A 20,732-nucleotide genomic window follows, 5' to 3' on the forward strand; every position below is an offset into this window, starting at 1 on the left:
CCCATATACATAGCTGCATGCTTGGCATGCATGTCCTTCAACATCAAACAAACCCTTGCCTTCTTCTGAGACCTGTCACCTGGTGAACCGGTGGACAATGTTATATCGATAACATTTCAAAATTCTAATACGCTTTCATCACTCAAATTCACTTTCAGGCATGTGAGCCGGTCAGGATTAGAAGACTCTGCATACTTAGAAGCTTAGAACTGTTATAACGAGCTCATATATCTTCAGCTTTTTTTTTCACGCCTGCACGTCCTTGTTCACAGACAGCAAAAACACATTAGTTTTAACATTTAAAGACCTCTTCCTCTCCGATACAATCTTTAGTTTTTTAATTAAAAATACTAATCCAGGAGGCAACACTCTCTTTCCATATCTTCACTTGTGGTAAAAGGTGTTTCAGTCATTAAGTATTCCATATATAAATATATATGTACCTCATTTATTTTAATGAATGGGTTAATTTAATTCCCGTATATTTTTGTATCTCCTGCAGATCGTGACAGCATTAGGCGTCTGCCATTGACATGTGTCATAGGAACTGTCCGTGTATACCATAACAGTTTTTTTTTTTCTCAATCAATGGGAATTCCCGAGTGACGTACGTAGGGACGCCCCCATTACCCTTGTTTACGTTATCCTGCTAGCGTTTCATTTTCGACCAAATCCATTGGACTAATTATTATACTGGTTAATGGTTAATTAATCACAGGTGTTTCGGGGCGTTTCATGTCTAACCATTATTTTCATTCTTCATCGTCATGCCAGCGTTTTCTATTTTTGGGCAGTAATGAAAGCTTGGGATCCCTTTTGCAGCTTTTGAACTGTTAATTATCTGATGTGTTCGCACCATAGACTGTATATAATAACGTTCGCACTTTTTTCTGCATAGATCACGACACGAGCGCACTTTGCAGATATAATTATTTCTTTGCACGTTTAACTGGGAATAGTTTCATGGCGGACAGGAAGTACGTCACTTTCCCTCGTTTTCTTCGTCGTTATTTACGTACCAGACAATGCATGGCTCCACGAACCAGACAGAATAGGGACCCCACGTGTGTCTACATTGAAATAACATCTTCATTCTTGAAAACAGGCTGCAAAGTTCAGACTGTCAGTTTTCTTTTATGAAATATTTCAAATCCAGCAGTATTCAATTTCAACGATGTTAGATCAGCTGAGTAAAAACTTTTCCAAGTGTTAAATAGGGTTTTTAATGCTTTTCTGAATGGTTGCAAGATTAATATGACTTACTAATAATTGAAATAATAAAATACAAAATGTATGAATAGGTAAAATATCACTTTATTGCATGAAGAAATAGTCATGTTTTTTGGTTTCCCAAACTGCGAAGGATTATGATGAAAGGGGCATGTCTGGAAGAGGTTCATCATCAGAAGAGTCAGCATCAAGGGTCAGAGGGTCCCCGTCCCCATCCCACACCTCATCATCCTCCTCCTCCTCCTCCTCCTCCTCCTCCTCCTCTTCCAGGGCAGTGGGCTCCATCAAAACGTTCCTGCATATAAAAGCATTACTTATTGTCATCGTTTGCATTCAGGCTCTTAGTCTTTATGGGCTGACAGCATTGTAATGTTTGACAATCTAAATTGTGTACTACCTGCAAGGTAATATTAAGGAATGCTGGGGTAAACACAGTGACATGCATGAATGGAGAAAGTCAAAAAATGTGTTGTAAAAGTAAAAAAGTACTGAAATTCATCTGATGTTGTCATGTTCTGAAAGGTGATATATACACATATACATACAGTGGAGTGAAGACATTTGATCATGTACAGGGACATTTCCAATCCATGAAAACAAATTTCAATAAATATTTCAAATGGATTATCAAGGATATTTTTTTCATATATACAAGCTATAGTGAGGGATCTCTATACAATATTTGTTGTTTTTTGTATTGTGTTAGACAGCTGACTTTAATATATTATATAAGAGATTTTAAGTTATTAATGTGGCATTGCTATATGCCATACCTATAATGTTTGCATGCAAAGAAAATACCTCACCAATTTCAACCATTTCTACTCAAAACAACAACTGAAGCCAATGTATTTCTCAAAGAAGTCTGTATGTAGTATACTAACCTGTATATGCTGAACGCCTCCTTCATCTGCGTCTCCATCTCCTGGAGTTTATTCTTCAATAGATCCTTCAGCCCAAGGACATTTTAAAAGGACAGCCTAAAAGGAGGAAATACTCAGTATTGTTCAATACATTTGTGATCATTAAATAACTGCATTCAAATGAGTCACGATACAAATACATAAACTCATGTCAAATAATGATCATTGGGGTCTTTATATTTCAGTTAAATACATACTCTGTTTATCCAGGTCCTCTTCTATCTGCTGGATCTCTCTTTTCATACTTTTGGAAGAGCCTTTGAGGTAACGGCAGTGGTCACTCATCTCTTTGATGAGAATCCCTTCTTCTTCTCGAAGTCGAGACAGCAGCATTTCCTTGTCAAAGACAAGTTTCTTTGTCTCGAGGGGGACTTCGGACGCTGTAACGAAGTGATAATCTTGTATTTCTCAAACAGTAATAAAAACAAACTTCTTGTACAGTACAATCAGATTTTGAGCAAAGCATTTGTTTGGGACGGCAGTCGGTGCAACAAATCACTGCATCTTTGACCGCACATTTGGCACAGGCCCTTTGGGATCTTCCCTGCCTCCAGCATGGCCTCAAGAAGCTGAGATCTTGCTTTCTGCCATCTTTCAAGGCATAAAGCCTGACGTACTGTCCATGTTCGACCATATGAGGCATCAGTGGAACTTGAACTTTCACCATCATCCTCTTCAACTGCTTCTAGCAGTTTTTGGAGTTATTTTATATGAAGATCTTGGGAAATGAAGTTGACAGATGTAAGTAAGACCAAATAGATGGAAAATAAAATCAGATTCATAAAATAACTTTGAGGTGGCCAATAACATTCAGTGTCATGTTCACTTATATTGTTTTAAGGAAACTAAATTATTTGAGGAGAAGGAAAACACCTTCATGAGTATGACTTGAATTGATACAATAATCAAAATAAAAACAGCATTGTAGTATTTTGATGGAATCTTACCAATCATATTGCGAGTCTCTTGTAGGTCAGAGGTGAATGTGCCTGCAGAGCAACACATACAGGGAATTAATGTCAATACTACATTTGACCTAAACTGTGACCTTTGACTCAATATTGCATCCGTGTTTACAAGGTTCATTTAGCACATTACCATTACCTATTTCTTTCAAGTACAAGTTGTACTTAATTTAACTTGTAATTACTGTGAAAGTGTGACAGATGTGTCAGGTACATATACACATACAGGACAAACTGTTGCAAGAAGTTGACACTGATGGAAGTGCTTACCTGCTGTACTGTCTGCAACATGTTCTGAAGAAGTATTCGGTTGCTGCATCTGGCAAGCTTTTTTCTGACGTTTGGAGTACGCTAGGAAGACAAGGATAGTCATTAAAAAATATAATTATAAAAAAGAAAGGGAATAACAGTGACAGTATTATTTGCCATTACATACTTTTTGAGGAACTGGGACTGTATAATCAGCCGCCCTAATTGGTCTCGTTTCCTCCATTTCGCTGCAGGCAGACGGCCCTATTCAGCATGTTGATGAAAACGTTGTCACTTCACCACCCAATTACAATTGTTAACACCAGTTAAATCACAGTACAACTGCAACATGAAATGTAAATATAGCTTTTGGTAAGTAGCAATTACCTCTTTCACTTTGGCACCGAGTTTAGCTTTAACTTCGGAGATTTCCACCTTGTCTTCATCAGATTCATCATCATTACTTAAGTTAGATCCTTCGATGGGGACTGTCTCCCAGCCATGGTTCTCTGGTATCTGTTGGTATCAGAAACTAGCCTATTTGAAAAAGTTGTACCATTAGGCTGGCTGAAGAGAGCTTATGCAGATTGTAAATAGCAATTAAAAACCGCCAACATTCTTTTTCTTAGCTCCCAGTACATTAAATCAATGTATATAGAGGAATTTGTCACGGAATATGTCGGCAAATTATGACTAAACTACTGCCAAATCAAATGTACCTACGCAGAGCATGCTAAGGTGACTCAAACAGAAAGACCTGCACGCGAATTTACCATCCCCCTTCAGCACAGCACAGCGCCGCCTCCTCCCCCACGCGCACACAGAGAGAAACAGAAAGTGGCCGTCATTTGATTTGTTTATAAAAAAACACTATATCTAATAAGCATGGGGAAACAGTGGTTGGCTCCTCTAGTGTCTTTGTTTAACACTAAAAGGAAACGATACATTATACAAAAATGAACCTTTACGCAAACATTTGAAAGAACAATGTAAACGTGATTATTAACGTGACTTTCTAGACCAGACCTGGGCATTGTACGGCCCGCGGGAGGTCCTTGGGAAATTAGGAATAAAATGTAAATAAATGTACACCATGCACAGCAATGCAGCACAATAGTGATGTTCATTTTATGAATTGATAAAAGCATACTATTAAAACATGTTTTTTTTTCTTTAGCTTTGATCTTGATAGAGAATTCACATTCATTATACATTGAAGAGTGAATCTACGACATCTTCAGAAACAATATGTCATATTAATCTTGCAACCATTCAGAAAAGCATTAAAAACCCTATTTAACACTTGGAAAAAATTTTACTCAGCTGTTCTAACATTGTTGAAATTGAATACTGCTGGATTTGAAATATTTCATAAAAAAAAACTGACAGTCTGAACTTTGCAACCTGTTTTCAAGAATGAAGATGTTATTTCAATGTAGACACACGTGGGGTCGCTATTCTGTCTGGTTCTGTCTGGTTCATTGTCTGGTAGTAAATAACGACGAAGAAGAAAACGAGGGAAAGTGACGTACTTCCTGTCCGCCATGAAACTATTCCCAGTTAAACGTGCAAAGAAATAATTATATCTGCAAAGTGCGATCGTGTCGTGATCTATGCAGAAAAAAGTGCGAACGTTATTATATACAGTCTATGGTGCGAAAACATCAGATAATTAACAGTTCAAAAGCTGCAAAAGGGATCCCAAGCTTTCATTACTGCCCAAAAATACAAAACGCTGGCATGATGATGTGGAATGAAAATAATGGTTAGACATGAAACGCCCCGAAACACCTGTGATTAATTAACCATTAACCAGTATAATAATTAGTCCAATGGATTTGGTCGAAAATGAAACGCTAGCAGGATAACGTAAACAAGGGTAATGGGGGCGTCCCTACGTACGTCACTCGGGAATTCCCATTGATTGAGTTGAATCAGTTTAGGTGAAAAAAACGACTGTTGTGGTATACACGGACAGTTCCTATGACACACGTCAATGGCAGACGCCTAATGCTGTCATGATCTGCAGGAGATACAAAAATATACGGGAATTAAATTAACTCATTCATTAAAATAAATGAGGTAGCGCGGGGGGCATTGTCTTTGCCCGGGTAAAGACAATGCCCCTCCCTATTGAAATGTAATACAAATGATCAAAAAAAGGTTTTAAGTGTTTTACAGACAATGTATATTCGCTGGATTTTTTCTTTTCTCAAAAGGGTGTGAGAGCGTCTGTCTCGGTGTTTGCATGTGCACACACATGACATAATCTCCCAAGAGAGATGAGATCATGTGTGAGCAGGGCAGCTTGCCATTTAGGCCACAGGATGAGTTACTTTCACTGATTGATCCCATACCCTTAAATGTTAGCACTTAAGAGGTGTGTAAGGTTTAAATAAAAGGTTTGTATATGGGGTCTAGTTGAGATAATATTATTTGTTTGGAGCAAAGTGGCAGCTTGAGATAAGATACATTTTCTGTCTCTACCCCTCTTGCCCCTGAGAGGAGACTCTCACACTGCTGGAGTCCACTGGCAGACAAGAACACTGATACACAGAACAACAATGCACCAATGTGGAACAAAGCACTCGAACCACCACCAGCCGGCACTAGCAGGCTAACACATGCGCATCATACAGCCCCAATGTGTTTTATGTATGTATGAAACTGGGGTCTTATTTGCAATGCATTATTTTCTAACACAAACATGATTTGAGGAGTGATATTTTACACGTTTCTTTAACACATATTGTTTGGGCTTTTTTCCTTGATACATTCATTGCAAAATGATTAATTTGATTATTTTGACTCAACCATAAGGGAGGTGTATCATTTTTAAGAGGAACATGTATTATATATGTTGTAGAGAATTAACAGCATCAGGGTATTTGGAAACGGCTGACTTTCTTTGTCTGCAGCATTCACAGCTCCTGCATCCCTCCCCCTCTCCTTCCTTCCTTCCTTCCTGAGCACTGCTTGCTTTCAGCACCATGGACAGCGACCATCCCATTAGAGCCGCGTTGCCATGGCGACATGCTGCCTGTTCGCTGGAGGTCGCCGCGTGCTCTGAAGCTGTCTGTAATTTATTATTCTAACATGCTCCCCCCCCCCCTCCCTTTCCTCTTCACAGTGCAGCACCCGCAGCGTGCACACATCAGATGAGCATTCTCTGTTAAATATTATCGATACATCTGCCAACCAAGGCCTGATCATAACCGGGTGCTTTAAAACATTCTGGTACAGCCTCAACGCAGAATGGGGGAAATGATGGAGGCAGAAATGGGAGGAGGTGTTGCACAATGCGGCAGCACTCGTGCACTTATGTGTTTGGCCTAATTCCAAAACCAATACTTTGTGTAGAATGTGGGATGGGTGCAGGGATTCTTTTCTTTTTTTTACTCTGTAGGTCACTTCGTTTCCTTGCTGCTGTTACTGTGATTGTTATTTGTAATTTTCTATCATGGTTTATTCTGCATGATCTCATGCTGCAGCAGCATGGGGCACAATGAATTACATTATGAACCATTTAGAGCAGACATAGTGGGCTCGTCTGCTTTTGCAGGTTCAGTCCATGAGATGTCACTGCTCACCTCTTCAATATAGGACAACGATTGTGGGAGTGTGCTGCAGACCATACATAGTTTAAGCAGAGAAAATGTGAATGTCAGCAGCTGTACCTGCATTACCACACAATAGAACATTTGCTTTATTTTAGGGCCTATCATTTTTGAATGACGAATTAATTCTTTGTAACATATTTCCTGGAAAGAATTTGGCCCTTAATCTAAAACAATATAGCCTCTTCAAGCGGTAGAGTTTCAATGAATTAAATTAATTGCTGGCATAACCACAACATGTAACTAAATTCTAAATTTGATGAAGGGTTTAATCTTTCTTTCAGGGAAATCACATTTTCACTATAATTCAATTATAGTACGGCGTTTTACAGGAAACTAACATTTGTTGCAGGAAAGACAATACAAATATCTCCCGTCCATTGATTTTCTAATTCTTCACTTTCACCTGACACACTTAGATGCAAACATTATTATCTGAAATGTCTGTAGAAATAATGAAACTGGTATTTACGTTCTCAGCATATAATGGGTGGATACGTTTCACATCTGTGACAAAATGAAAGGTCTACTGTTAGGGCAACAGCGTTTTCAATGATAAATATTGTGGGAAACATGCATTTTAATACAACAGGACACGAAATAAAAAAATAAAGGTTGAAATAGGCTCTTTAAGACATTGTTGGAAAGAAAAGCCTCGCTCTCAGTTTTGTACATTGTGTTTTTTCAGGATCCGCTTGTAAGACCCAACCTTTAACACAGAGAAATGTTAAAATAACAACTTTTCCTGGTGTGATTAAAACTTCTACTCCTACTTGGTGCGCCTACTGCTTGAATGCAGATTTCTGGAAGTATTTCAGCAAGATCACATTTAGGCTATACTGGAGGAAAACGTATTATCGTCACCGCACCATCGTTACAGTGACAATGGGTGGTGCTGTTACACTATATATCTATACACGGTGGCTGTGTCCGTGAGGGGGTATCATTATTTTACAAGTGCATTCAGTGATAACCCAAAGAGACGGATTGAGAGACTGGACTAAAAAAGCTTTCATTTTTGTTGTCAGAATGGAGGCAGAAACAGACCTTTGTCGTTAACTATCCCTGAGAGGAAACTGAAAAATTCCGCAACATATTTTTGACAGATTGAAGACCATTAATTAAAAGGCTTTTTCTTAAAAATGTCGAGAACGAACATCAAGGAACAATGGCTGGATGTGTGGATTTATTTTTCTCTTGCCCTGCTGATTGTGACTAATTTGGAAGGAATATCTGCTCAAATACGGTATTCCATCCAGGAAGAATTGAAAATAGGCACGGCTGTTGGAAATGTGGCAAAAGACCTTGGATTAGATGTTGGAAGACTGACGGATAGGAATCTTCGTGTTGTGTCAGGAACAAAGCAGGATCTGTTTCAGGTAAATCCGAGAGATGGAGTTTTGTTCGTGAACCAGAGAATAAACAGAGAGGACCTGTGTGCAATAACTGCTCCATGCATCACAAATCTGAAAGCCGTTGTAGAAAATCCCCTCGAGATGCACCAAATAACTGTTGAAATACTCGATGTAAACGACAATTCGCCGACATTTCCTGAAGAAAACTACACATTAGAGGAGTCCGCCGTAGTTGGATCTCGGTTTCAAATGGAAGGAGCACACGACTTGGATGTTGGTTTAAATTCTTTACAATCATATAAACTCAACCACAACGAGTATTTTCGCCTGGAAACGGAAGAATTTGGGGAGGATGGAAAGGTTCCATTCTTAATCTTACAGCGACCTTTAGATAGAGAACACACCGCTCAACACTGGCTACTCTTAACAGCTAATGACGGGGGTAAACCATCAAAATCGGGTACTATTAATATCACTGTTATTGTGTCTGATGTAAATGACAACTCACCAGTGTGTGATAAACAGAAATACACCATAACAATAAAAGAAAACGCACCTGCAGGAACATTTCTGCTGACAGTAAACGCATCTGACTCGGATGAAGGGGTTAACAGTGAGATTGAATATTCTTTACGGAGTAAATTTAGAGGACTCTCATCTGAACCGTTTGTTTTGAATAACAGAACTGGCAAACTAACGGTGAAAGGAGGTCTTGATTACGAGGCAAAGCAAGTGTATGAGATTAAGATACTGGCTGCGGACAAAGGTGCAGTGTCTCTCTCCACACACTGCAACGTGGTTGTTAGAGTGGAAGACGTGAACGACAATCAACCCGAAATAGAGATCACATCCCTTTCAAGTCGCATTCCAGAGGATGCACCTCCTGGCACGGTGGTGGCGTTGATGGGTGTGACGGACCTCGACTCAGGTGTGAACGGACAGGTGGTCTGCAGTGTGCCCGGTCATTTACCTTTCGACTTAAAGCCGTCCCCTGACGGACAGTCATACTCTTTGGTCACCAGGAACTACCTAGATAAGGAGACCATACATATGTATGATATCACAATAACGGCTAAGGATTTAGGGAACCCCGCGCTGTCATCAACGAAGGTGATACATGTAGATGTGCTAGATGTTAATGACAACAGTCCTTTGTTCACTGAAAGCCCATATACTTTTTATGTGCCTGAAAACAACAAGGCTGGGATGTCAATTTTTTCAGTGAGAGCTGAAGATGCTGATGGAGGCGACAATGCTGCAGTCACATATTCACTCGACCGCAAGAGTTCGGGGCCCACCCTAACTTCCTTTTTAAATATAAATGAAGCCAAAGGCACTATTTCCGCGCTAAAAAGTTTTGACTTTGAAACACTGAAAACGTTCCAGTTCAGAGTTGTTGCCACAGATTCTGGTACTCCGTCACTCAGCAGCAATGTCACCGTGAACGTGTTCATTCTGGATCAGAACGACAACGCTCCAGTCATCCTGTATCCAGTCAGCTCTAACGGTTCTGCTGAAGGTGTGGAGGAGATTCCCCGCAATGTGAACGCAGGACACTTGGTGACTAAAGTCAGAGCCTATGACGCTGATATAGGATATAACGGCTGGTTACTGTTCTCACTGCAGGAAGTTACTGACCACAGTCTCTTTGGTTTGGACCGCTATACGGGACGGATCAGAACACTTCGCTCATTCACAGAGACAGACGAGGCGGAGCATAAACTGGTCATACTGGTGAAAGACAATGGGAACGTGTCACTCTCAGCAACAGCTACTGTGATCGTCAAAGTCGTGGAGCCCAAAGAGGCTTTTGCTGCTGCTGATGTTAAAAGTGCAACAAATGACGAGGAGGATAATAATGTGACTTTTTACCTGATGATAACTTTGGGCTCAGTTTCAACACTTTTTCTCATCAGTATCATCGTGCTGATTGCAATGCAGTGCTCTAAATCCACAGACTATACTTCTAAATATCTACAAGAGACTAATTATGACGGGACACTGTGTCACAGCATCCAGTACAGATCTGGAGACAAACGCTACATGTTAGTTGGACCCAGAATGAGTGTAGGATCTACTATAGTCCCGGGAAGCCACGCGAACACACTGATGCTCCCTGACAGGAGGACACCTGGAGAGGTAAGACAATGCATGATTATAATAGATACTGTACGACTTTTATATAGTAACCTTTTGGCTGACTCATACTTTCTCTATGGATATGCGCCAAGGTGGTAATTTTTTTTAAATAAAATGTTGCTGTTTGTGAAATAGCTAAATTGTTGCCATATTTTTGGTGAAAGTCTGACAATGTGCAATGCTTCCCCTCTCTTGAAATCGTAAAATGTGTTATTGCTATTTAGTCCAGTGTAACAGAGTTAATGATTCCACTTGCCATCACTGGCCATTGGTTGCTAGTATTACTATATTATTTAAGTTATTGCTAATCCTTATCATTTTCATATTATTTCCTCGTTTAAATATCATTTACAACGTATCATTAGTTCCCCATGGAGACAAGTGGGTTGTGTGTAACATTCGCGCCCTCTGCTGGCTGCTTGCAGACTCTAGTGGTGCACCCAGCTTTCCTGAACGAGTCTGAAGCAAGCTGTTTTCATGTGTTCCGGAGCTTGTGACCACGACGTTGTCTATGAGAGTCACTGACGCTGTTCTGTATTTTACCAGCTATCCATATTCTGTCCTATGAATAACCGTCTGGTTGGAGCCATCAATCGATCAAGTGTGCTGAATTAAACACAACGCAACCGAGAGTACACCTGCTGCTGTTTCTGTTCTATGTTTTATATTATCTTTCTCCTTTATACTAAACGAAGGCATTTGGTGGTCCACTTGGTGTCAGTGTTACATTAGAGAATTGCTAAGGCGTGAGTCAAAATTGACTCTGCCCCTTTCAAATAGTGTATTCCAGCTCGAACGCAAATAATGCCCTCGATTCTGATATCTCTCCGTCGCGAACGTGGTTTTCTGAAATACAATCTCGGGAGAACTAAAGGTGTTTGAAGAGGAATATATTTGTGGATGCTATTTCAAATGATTACACCAAAGGAAACAAAGGACAACGAGGCAGAATGACGTATTGGACGGGTCCTTTATTTCTCTCTCTCCTGTTTGGCTTTGTTGAGCTGATTTCGGCTCAAATAAAATACTCGACTCCAGAGGAAGTTAAACTAGGAGCAGTTATTGGAAATGTTGCCAAGGATTTGGGCCTTGATGTCAGTACATTGATAAACAGGCGTTTTCGTATTGTGTCCGGACCTCAGGACGCGCTATTTGAGGTAAACCCGAACAATGGTGTTTTGTATGTTCATAAGAATCTCGATAGAGAAAAGCTGTGCGATAGAAATGTTGATTGTTTAATAGATCTGAAAATCGTTGTTGAAAATCCACTTGAGATCCATTATGTCACGGTGGAAATAACGGATGCTAACGACCATGCACCGATGTTTGTCGAGAAAGAAAAGGTTCTAGAAATAACAGAGATTACTCTGCCAGGAGCACGATTTCAATTACCAGGCGCACGTGATCCAGACGTTGGAATAAATTCAGTCCAGCGCTATAAACTTAGTCAAAACGATCATTTTAATCTTGAAATTCGAGAAAGGGGAGAGGATAAAATTCCCTTCTTAGTGTTGCAGAGGCCAATGGACAGAGAGCAGAAAACCAACCATTGCTTGATTTTAACCGCTATGGATGGAGGGACACCACCACAATCAGCTAATCTTAATCTTACAGTCATGGTTCTCGATATCAATGATAACAGACCTACTTTTTCGAAGGAGGTTTATTCTGTGATATTACAAGAAAATGTTGCGTTCGAAACGCTTGTGATAAAAGTCCAAGCAACTGACCTGGATGAGGGCGCTAATGGGGATGTCGAGTATGTCTTTGGAGGTGACATGAATGCCAGGGTGTTGGAGTTATTTAGTCTAAACAGAAATTCAGGGGAGATTCGAGTTAAAGGACAAATTGACTATGAGACAGCTGATGTTTTCAAGTTAGACGTACAAGCCTCTGACAGAGGTCAGCCCCCGACAACAACGGACTGCAGAGTTATAATAAAGATCCAAGATGTAAATGACAATAAACCAGAAATAGAGGTGACATCAATATCTAGCATGGTCCCAGAGGATTCAAAACATGGGACTGTGATCTCTCTTATTAGTGTTACAGACATTGATTCCGGCCTGAATGGCAAAGTAATGTGCAGTCTGACGGGGAATGTACCGTTTGAATTAAAACCGTCGTTTAAAGAAAACATGTACTCTTTAGTGACAAAAGAACCATTGGACAGAGAAACTGTGTCATATTATGACATTTCAATAACAGCTAAAGATTATGGTGAGCCTCCACTTTCCACATTCAAAACTTTGAGTATTCAGGTATCAGATGTGAATGACAACGCCCCAGAGTTCTCACAGAGTCCCTTGGAATTATATTTGACGGAAAACAATAATCCTGGCGCATTAATATATTCCGTTAGTGCAAATGATAAAGACTTAAATGACAATGCAGCAGTGTCCTATCGTATAATTAGAGGGAAAGGCGGGCATAATGACATGGCATCTTTTCTGAATATTAATTCCGAGAATGGACACATTTCAGCACTAAAAAGTTTTGACTTTGAAACACTGAAAACGTTCCAGTTCCGAGTTGTTGCCACAGATTCTGGTACTCCGTCACTCAGCAGCAACGTCACAGTGAACGTGTTCATTCTGGATCAGAACGACAACGCTCCAGTCATCCTGTATCCAGTCAGCTCTAACGGTTCTGCTGAAGGTGTGGAGGAGATTCCCCGCAATGTGAACGCAGGACACTTGGTGACTAAAGTCAGAGCCTATGACGCTGATATAGGATATAACGGCTGGTTACTGTTCTCACTGCAGGAAGTTACTGACCACAGTCTCTTTGGTTTGGACCGCTATACGGGACGGATCAGAACACTTCGCTCATTCACAGAGACAGACGAGGCTGAGCATAAACTGGTCATACTGGTGAAAGACAATGGGAACGTGTCACTCTCAGCAACAGCTACTGTGATCGTCAAAGTCGTGGAGCCCAAAGAGGCTTTTGCTGCTGCTGATGTTAAAAGTGCAACAAATGACGAGGAGGATAATAATGTGACTTTTTACCTGATGATAACTTTGGGCTCAGTCTCAACACTTTTTCTCATCAGTATCATCGTGCTGATTGCAATGCAGTGCTCTAAATCCACAGACTACACTTCTAAATATCTACAAGAGACTAATTATGACGGGACACTGTGTCACAGCATCCAGTACAGATCTGGAGACAAACGCTACATGTTAGTTGGGCCCAGAATGAGTGTAGGATCTACTATAGTCCCGGGAAGCCACGCGAATACACTCGTGCTCCCTGACAGGAGGACACCTGGAGAGGTAAGACTTTAAAAACAGTGTTTTATGCAATATACTAAGTTTTTTACAATAATTTGTTTGTGCATTGCTCAAAGTGCTTCTTACTGTGTCTCTAAAACCTTTTGCACCCATAACAGTTCCAACTATAACTTTCAACAAAGTATGAGTTTCTATCATGTTCAGGTCTTGTTTGTCATGAAAGTGATAATTTACATTGCCAGTTATTTTAGAATACAAGTCAATGTAGTAAAATGCTCTACGTGACAAGATAGCTCCGTCTACAGCAGATACGCCTTGCTCTCTATTCTCTCACTGTCTGTCTCTCTTGTGGGTTGTCATGCACATACACACTCATAACTATGATATCTTTACTTTGATTATGACCACTGTCCATGGTGCTGAAAAGAAAATGGTCTTGTTTCCCAGCCCAAGAGTGGTCTGTTTTTGGGAATATTTAGGAAGTGGGTTTTTGATATTTGGGTCTCAGAATATTCCAACTTCTAACCAACTATACAATAAGTTCGAAGATAATACAGTGTTTCTGTTGAGTTATTTGAGCAATATGCACCTATAATAATACTGAACTGCTTTTATCATCAGAGGGAAAGGCTGTGCTGCTTCTTGATAATGCTGTCTATGGTGCTGAAATGCATGATTGTGTCAAACAGACATGTAATGTTAAAGAAAAGAAATGTATTTAAATTATGTATCAATAGCTGTCTTTCTAAAATAATGCATGACTTCAAACTGTTTGTATTAAAATAGTGCAGTTTATTAATTACCTCTAGGTGTCACTATTACATCGGTAAACCATTGACGGGTTTCTCCCTCCCCTTTCAAGGCTTTTGTTTTCTACTGAACAGAGCTAAGAAGGTTTCTGAATCAAGCACACGAGCTGATGGAATCACCCACTGCTTTTTGAAAATGTGCGATATTCAGAGAGTTGGATATGAATAATTGTTTGTTGAAGTAACAACCTCCCGTATGTGTTGGATAACGATGGGGATCGATTCAAAATCTCGGACAAAGGACTGCTCCTGGTTGGCTTTTTATTTGGCTCTACTGCTGTTCGGAAAACAGGCTTTGGCTCAGATACGGTACTCTATTCCCGAGGAGGTACAAGAGGGAACTGTTGTTGGAAATGTTGCGAAGGATCTTGGCCTCGACATCACCTCTTTGATTGCGCGACGGTTCCGTGTTGTATCTGGAAGTAAGGACGCTATTTTTGAGGTAAACCAGAATAATGGGGCTTTGTACGTCGACAAGCACATAGACAGAGAGGAGCTCTGTCAGGGCAGCGGTGCATGCCTGATGGAGCTAAAAATCCTCGTTGAAACCCCTTTGGAAATACACTACGTAATTGTAGAAATTACTGATGTAAATGATCACTCTCCTAGTTTTACTGAAAGGGAACAGATATTTGAAATAGCTGAGCACACATTGCCGGGAAGGCGATTTCAACTGCACACTGCTCGTGATCCCGATGCTGGAAGTAACTCTATCCGTACATACACTTTGACGTCAAATAACCACTTTGAAGTAGACATCCGTCAAAGTGACGAGGACAAACTACCATTTTTAGTGCTGAAGAAATCGTTAGACAGAGAACAAAATAACAAACACACGCTATTTGTTACAGCAGTTGATGGAGGTAAACCTCCAAAATCCGGGACACTTAATGTTTCTATTATTGTTCTTGACATTAATGATAATCGTCCAATATTTAGTCAAGATACTTTTCAAATAGACATATCTGAAAATGCTCCATTCGGTACCTCAATATTTAAAATGAATGCGACGGATCCTGATGAAGGCACAAATGGGGAAATTGAATACAGCCTTGGAAAAACTATGAAGCAAAAAATCTATGAAATGTTTGAGTTGGACAAATTAACTGGAGAGATTAGAATTAAAGGAGTTGTGGACTATGAAGAAAACGAGGTTTACAAACTCGATGTTGAGGCATCAGATAAGGAAACGCCGCCATTAACGGGTGAGTGTAGGGTCGTTATAAAGATAATAGATGTCAACGATAATCCACCAGAGATAGAAGTAACATCACTGTCAAATACAGTGTCTGAAGACTCAAAGCCTGGAACAGTTATTTCCCTCATTAGTGTAACGGATAGAGACTCGGGTGTCAATGGAAAAATAATATCAAGCATAACCTCAGACGTTCCTTTTGAATTAAAACCTTCTTATAAGGAAAACATATATTCAGTAGTCACGAAGGGATTTTTGGATCGAGAGGAGGTGTCACATTATGAAATAACAATAAAAGCCACCGATTGTGGTGAACCTCCCTTATCTAGTGTTAAAACACTGAGTATTCAGATATCAGATGTAAACGACAACAGTCCACATTTTCAGCAAGCCCCTGTAGAGTTTTATGTTGTAGAAAATAACGTTGCCGGAAATTCAATTTTCTCTGTTAGCGCAACGGACAAAGACCTGAATGACAATGCAGCTGTGTCATATCGTATAGTGAGAGAAGGTAGTCAAAATGACATCATGTCTTTTCTAAATATAAATTCTGATAATGGACACATTTCAGCGCTAAAAAGTTTTGACTTTGAGACACTGAAAACGTTCCAGTTTCGAGTTGTTGCCACAGATTCTGGTACTCCGTCACTCAGCAGCAATGTCACAGTGAACGTGTTCATTCTGGATCAGAACGACAACGCTCCAGTCATCCTGTATCCAGTCAGCTCGAACGGTTCTGCTGAAGGTGTGGAGGAGATTCCCCGCAATGTGAACGCAGGACACTTGGTGACTAAAGTCAGAGCCTATGACGCTGATATAGGATATAACGGCTGGTTACTGTTCTCACTGCAGGAAGTTACTGACCACAGTCTCTTTGGTTTGGACCGCTATACAGGACGGATCAGAACACTTCGCTCATTCACAGAGACAGAAGAGGCGGAGCATAAACTGGTCATACTGGTGAAAGACAATGGGAACGTGTCACTCTCAGCAACAGCTACTGTGATCGTCAAAGTCGTGGAGCCCAAAGAGGCTTTTGCTGCTGCTGATGTTAAAAGTGCAACAAATGACGAGGAGGATAATAATGTGACTTTTTACCTGATGATAACTTTGGGCTCAGTCTCAACACTTTTTCTCATCAGTATCATCGTGCTGATTGCAATGCAGTGCTCTAAATCCACAGACTATACTTCTAAATATCTGCAAGAGACTAATTATGACGGGACACTGTGTCACAGCATCCAGTACAGATCTGGAGACAAACGCTACATGTTAGTTGGACCCAGAATGAGTGTAGGATCTACTATTGTGCCGGGCAGCCACGCGAACACACTAGTGCTCCCTGACAGGAGGTGTGCGACTGCAGAGGTAAGAAATGTTTAAATATTATTGCTCAGGCTGGTGTTTAACATAAACGGCCGTGACCGTGAACACTTTTTGTATCCACAAGGTGTTGCTTTCAACAAGGGTTGTCGATTTTTACACTGATTATGTGTCACACTATTGTAATGAAGTCGTAGTAACTTTCAAATGCGAAGTATACAACTTACAAAATACATTTACAGTATCGTGAGAAATCCAGTCTTAAGTGTTTGCATATTTGATTTGTTGTCATGTGAGATGACCGGTGAATCGACACTACAGTGTTTGGTTGTAAGAGTATGTTGTCAAAAGGAGAGATTAATTCGTTTTTGTTATAGAATCGCATGGTGGCACTAAACAACTAGAAATACGCATCACAGGACTTCATCATCGGTCTTTGATACTGCCTCGAAAGGATTCAGGGGGCAGACAAATATTCTCCGAATGAGCTTTGTCCTAACGATTTTCGCGTCCATACAACCCGCACGCATTGTAAGACGGTGATTTTTCTTCAATTAACGGACATGTAAACAGTCTGTATCACTTGGCATTCACTGGATTTGTACATTGACACCAGACAATGGAACACAGCGGACAGGACTCCTGGCGACAAGGAAGCAAATGGATGGGCTTGGTGCTGTCTCTGAGTCTGATTTTTGGAACGGCATCGGGACAGATAAAATATTCTATTTCGGAGGAGATCAAAGAAGGGACTTCTGTTGGGAATGTTGCAAAGGATCTCGGAATAGATCCAATTATATTGAAAGCAAGGGGATTTCGCATTGTCTCTGGCTCCACCGAACCCCTTTTCCAAGTAAACCAAAATGATGGGATTTTATACGTAAATCGTAACATTGACCGTGAAGAAGTATGCCAGCGGACCAGTGTGTGTTTGATAAACCTTAAGACCGTCCTAGAAAACCCACTGGAGATCCATTATGTTGCTGTGGAAGTGTTAGACGTAAATGACCATTCGCCCTCTTTCACGGAAGACAACAAAAGGATCGAGATTTCGGAGTCCACTTTACCGGGAACCAGATTTCAGTTGCATGCTGCTCTCGATCCAGATGGTGGAGTGAATACTGTTCAACAGTACAAATTAAGTCCTAATAATCATTTTCGGCTAGAAGTGAAAGATAGTGGAAAAGAAGGTAAAGTGCCTATTTTACAATTACAAAGCCCGTTAGACAGAGAGGCCTCTAGCAGCCACAAACTACTTCTTACAGCCCTGGATGGAGGCAAACCTCCTAAATCAGGGTCCATGGATATATTTATAGATGTTCTAGATGTGAACGATAATGCGCCAGTTTTTACAAACGATGTGTATTCTGCAGATATAAATGAAAATGCACCTATTGGAACAATAGTCATACGAGTAAATGCCACGGATATGGATGACGGTTTGAATGGAGATGTTCGCTATTCTTTCGGAAATGTAAATATTAAGGTACGTGAACTGTTTGACGTCGGCCCGATCACAGGTGAGATAACTGTGAAAGGACAATTAGACTATGAAGTGGATGACAGTTACGAAATAAACATCCAGGCATCTGACAGCGGGGCAGTTCCATTTAGAACGGAAAAAAGCGTGAGTGTAAATATTAAAGACAAAAATGACAATGCACCTGTAATTGAGGTGACGTCACTGTCTAATACAATTTCAGAAGATTCCAGACCAGGAACAACGGTAGCACTTCTTAGCATTACGGACTTGGACTCTGGAGTGAACGGGAAAGTTCTCTGCTTTGTAAAAGGCGATGTCCCTTTCACAATAACACCTTCAATACAGGACAACATGTACACTGTCGTGACAAAGTCACAGCTTGACAGGGAAAACAAATCGATTTATGATGTAACAGTAATCGCAAAAGATGCAGGTGAACCAGCCTTAACAACAAAAAAGACGTTGAGAGTTATTATATCCGACGTTAACGACAACAGCCCAGAGTTTTTAATGAGGCAATACAATTTCTACGTTCCCGAGAATAACCCTGGAGGAGTGTCGGTATTTTCATTAATTGCGTCTGATCATGACGAGGGAGACAATGCTCTTATTTCGTATCATATTCTCAGAGATGCTGCTCATGCAAATGCAGTGACATCATTTCTGAATATAAACTCAGAAAATGGAGATATTTTGGCGCTGAAAAGTTTTGACTTTGAAACACTGAAAACGTTCCAGTTCCGAGTTGTTGCCACAGATTCTGGTACTCCGTCACTCAGCAGCAATGTCACAGTGAACGTGTTCATTCTGGATCAGAACGACAACGCTCCAGTCATCCTGTATCCAGTCAGCTCTAACGGTTCTGCTGAAGGTGTGGAGGAGATTCCCCGCAATGTGAACGCAGGACACTTGGTGACTAAAGTCAGAGCCTATGACGCTGATATAGGATATAACGGCTGGTTACTGTTCTCACTGCAGGAAGTTACTGACCACAGTCTCTTTGGTTTGGACCGCTATACGGGACGGATCAGAACACTTCGCTCATTCACAGAGACAGACGAGGCTGAGCATAAACTGGTCATACTGGTGAAAGACAATGGGAACGTGTCACTCTCAGCAACAGCTACTGTGATCGTCAAAGTCGTGGAGCCCAAAGAGGCTTTTGCTGCTGCTGATGTTAAAAGTGCAACAAATGACGAGGAGGATAATAATGTGACTTTTTACCTGATGATAACTTTGGGCTCAGTTTCAACACTTTTTCTCATCAGTATCATCGTGCTGATTGCAATGCAGTGCTCTAAATCCACAGACTATACCTCTAAATATCTACAAGAGACTAATTATGACGGGACACTGTGTCACAGCATCCAGTACAGATCTGGAGACAAACGCTACATGTTAGTTGGACCCAGAATGAGTGTAGGATCTACTATAGTCCCGGGCAGCCACGCGAACACACTGATGCTCCCTGACAGGAGACAGGCATCTGGAGAGGTAAGACTCTAAAATGTATACAAGTATGGGATTTTCAGTTTGGATGTGTATCATATGTTTTGAGGTTCGTGGTATGAGTGTTGTCTTAGTAAGTGTGTTTATAATATACGTCCAGACAGGTTTGTAAATGCTAATGTGTCTTCTGCTTTCAAAATAACAGATGTGAGTTGATGATGTCAGCTGACGATCATTTTGAACTCAGCTTCCTGCTTCTGTTTGCAAAAGCTTCTTTCTGTTGCACTTGTTTTCTTAGAACTTGTCATCCGTAGAGTCACAAATAAATGATTTTCGTTTCCGAGTGAGAGGAAAAAGCTGATGCCTCACTGGATTGTCGGCCTGCTTTTGAGCAGAGAGCTTATTAATCAAACATCTAGAGCAGCGGTTCCCAAACTTTTTAGGCCGCGCACCCCCTTCTACATCCCGACTGGGTTCGCGCACCCCCCCCCCCCCCCCTTAAGAATAATAAAAAAAAAAGAAGCAACAGAGCCTTTTAAGCCTTCATAGCCGCATAAGAATCGGACCAATGAGAGAACAGTTTGCTCGCGCGTGGCATTTGTTTACAAGATTTAGTCCGCTGTTAAATGTTGCAGTGTTACACAAACCGAACAAAGGAGCAACTGCAACATTGTATCATATTAATCCCTGAATCGGAACAAAGCAAATGAACTGAAGGTGTGAAAACGCCCTGAAACACTGCAACAAAGTTTCAATATC

The 20,732-nt window shown here is 40.7% G+C and overlaps 3 protein-coding genes across 3 annotated transcripts; all 3 read left to right on the forward strand.

The window, feature by feature from the left end:
• Positions 1-8,126: 8,126 nt before the first annotated feature.
• Positions 8,127-10,577, forward strand: LOC306777874 (protocadherin alpha-3-like; the record flags this gene model as incomplete). Its single annotated transcript, XM_079269181.1, has 1 exon — positions 8,127-10,577. One exon carries the CDS (start codon positions 8,127-8,129, stop codon positions 10,575-10,577), a length of 2,451 nt encoding a protein of 816 aa, XP_079125307.1.
• Positions 10,578-11,428: 851 nt separating this feature from the next.
• Positions 11,429-17,445, forward strand: LOC306777875 (protocadherin alpha-8-like; the record flags this gene model as incomplete). The annotated part of the gene is made up of 3 exons (XM_079269182.1): positions 11,429-13,756; positions 16,922-17,086; positions 17,419-17,445. 3 exons carry the CDS (start codon positions 11,429-11,431, stop codon positions 17,443-17,445), a joined length of 2,520 nt encoding a protein of 839 aa, XP_079125308.1.
• Positions 17,446-17,660: 215 nt separating this feature from the next.
• On the forward strand, positions 17,661-20,030 carry LOC306777164 (protocadherin gamma-A4-like; the record flags this gene model as incomplete). The annotated part of the gene is made up of 1 exon (XM_079268173.1): positions 17,661-20,030. One exon carries the CDS (start codon positions 17,661-17,663, stop codon positions 20,028-20,030), a length of 2,370 nt encoding a protein of 789 aa, XP_079124299.1.
• Positions 20,031-20,732: the final 702 nt, after the last annotated feature.

Source organism: Melanostigma gelatinosum, assembly GCF_949748355.1.
Source record: "Melanostigma gelatinosum genome assembly, chromosome: 5".
Classification (NCBI taxonomy): domain Eukaryota; kingdom Metazoa; phylum Chordata; class Actinopteri; order Perciformes; family Zoarcidae; genus Melanostigma; species Melanostigma gelatinosum.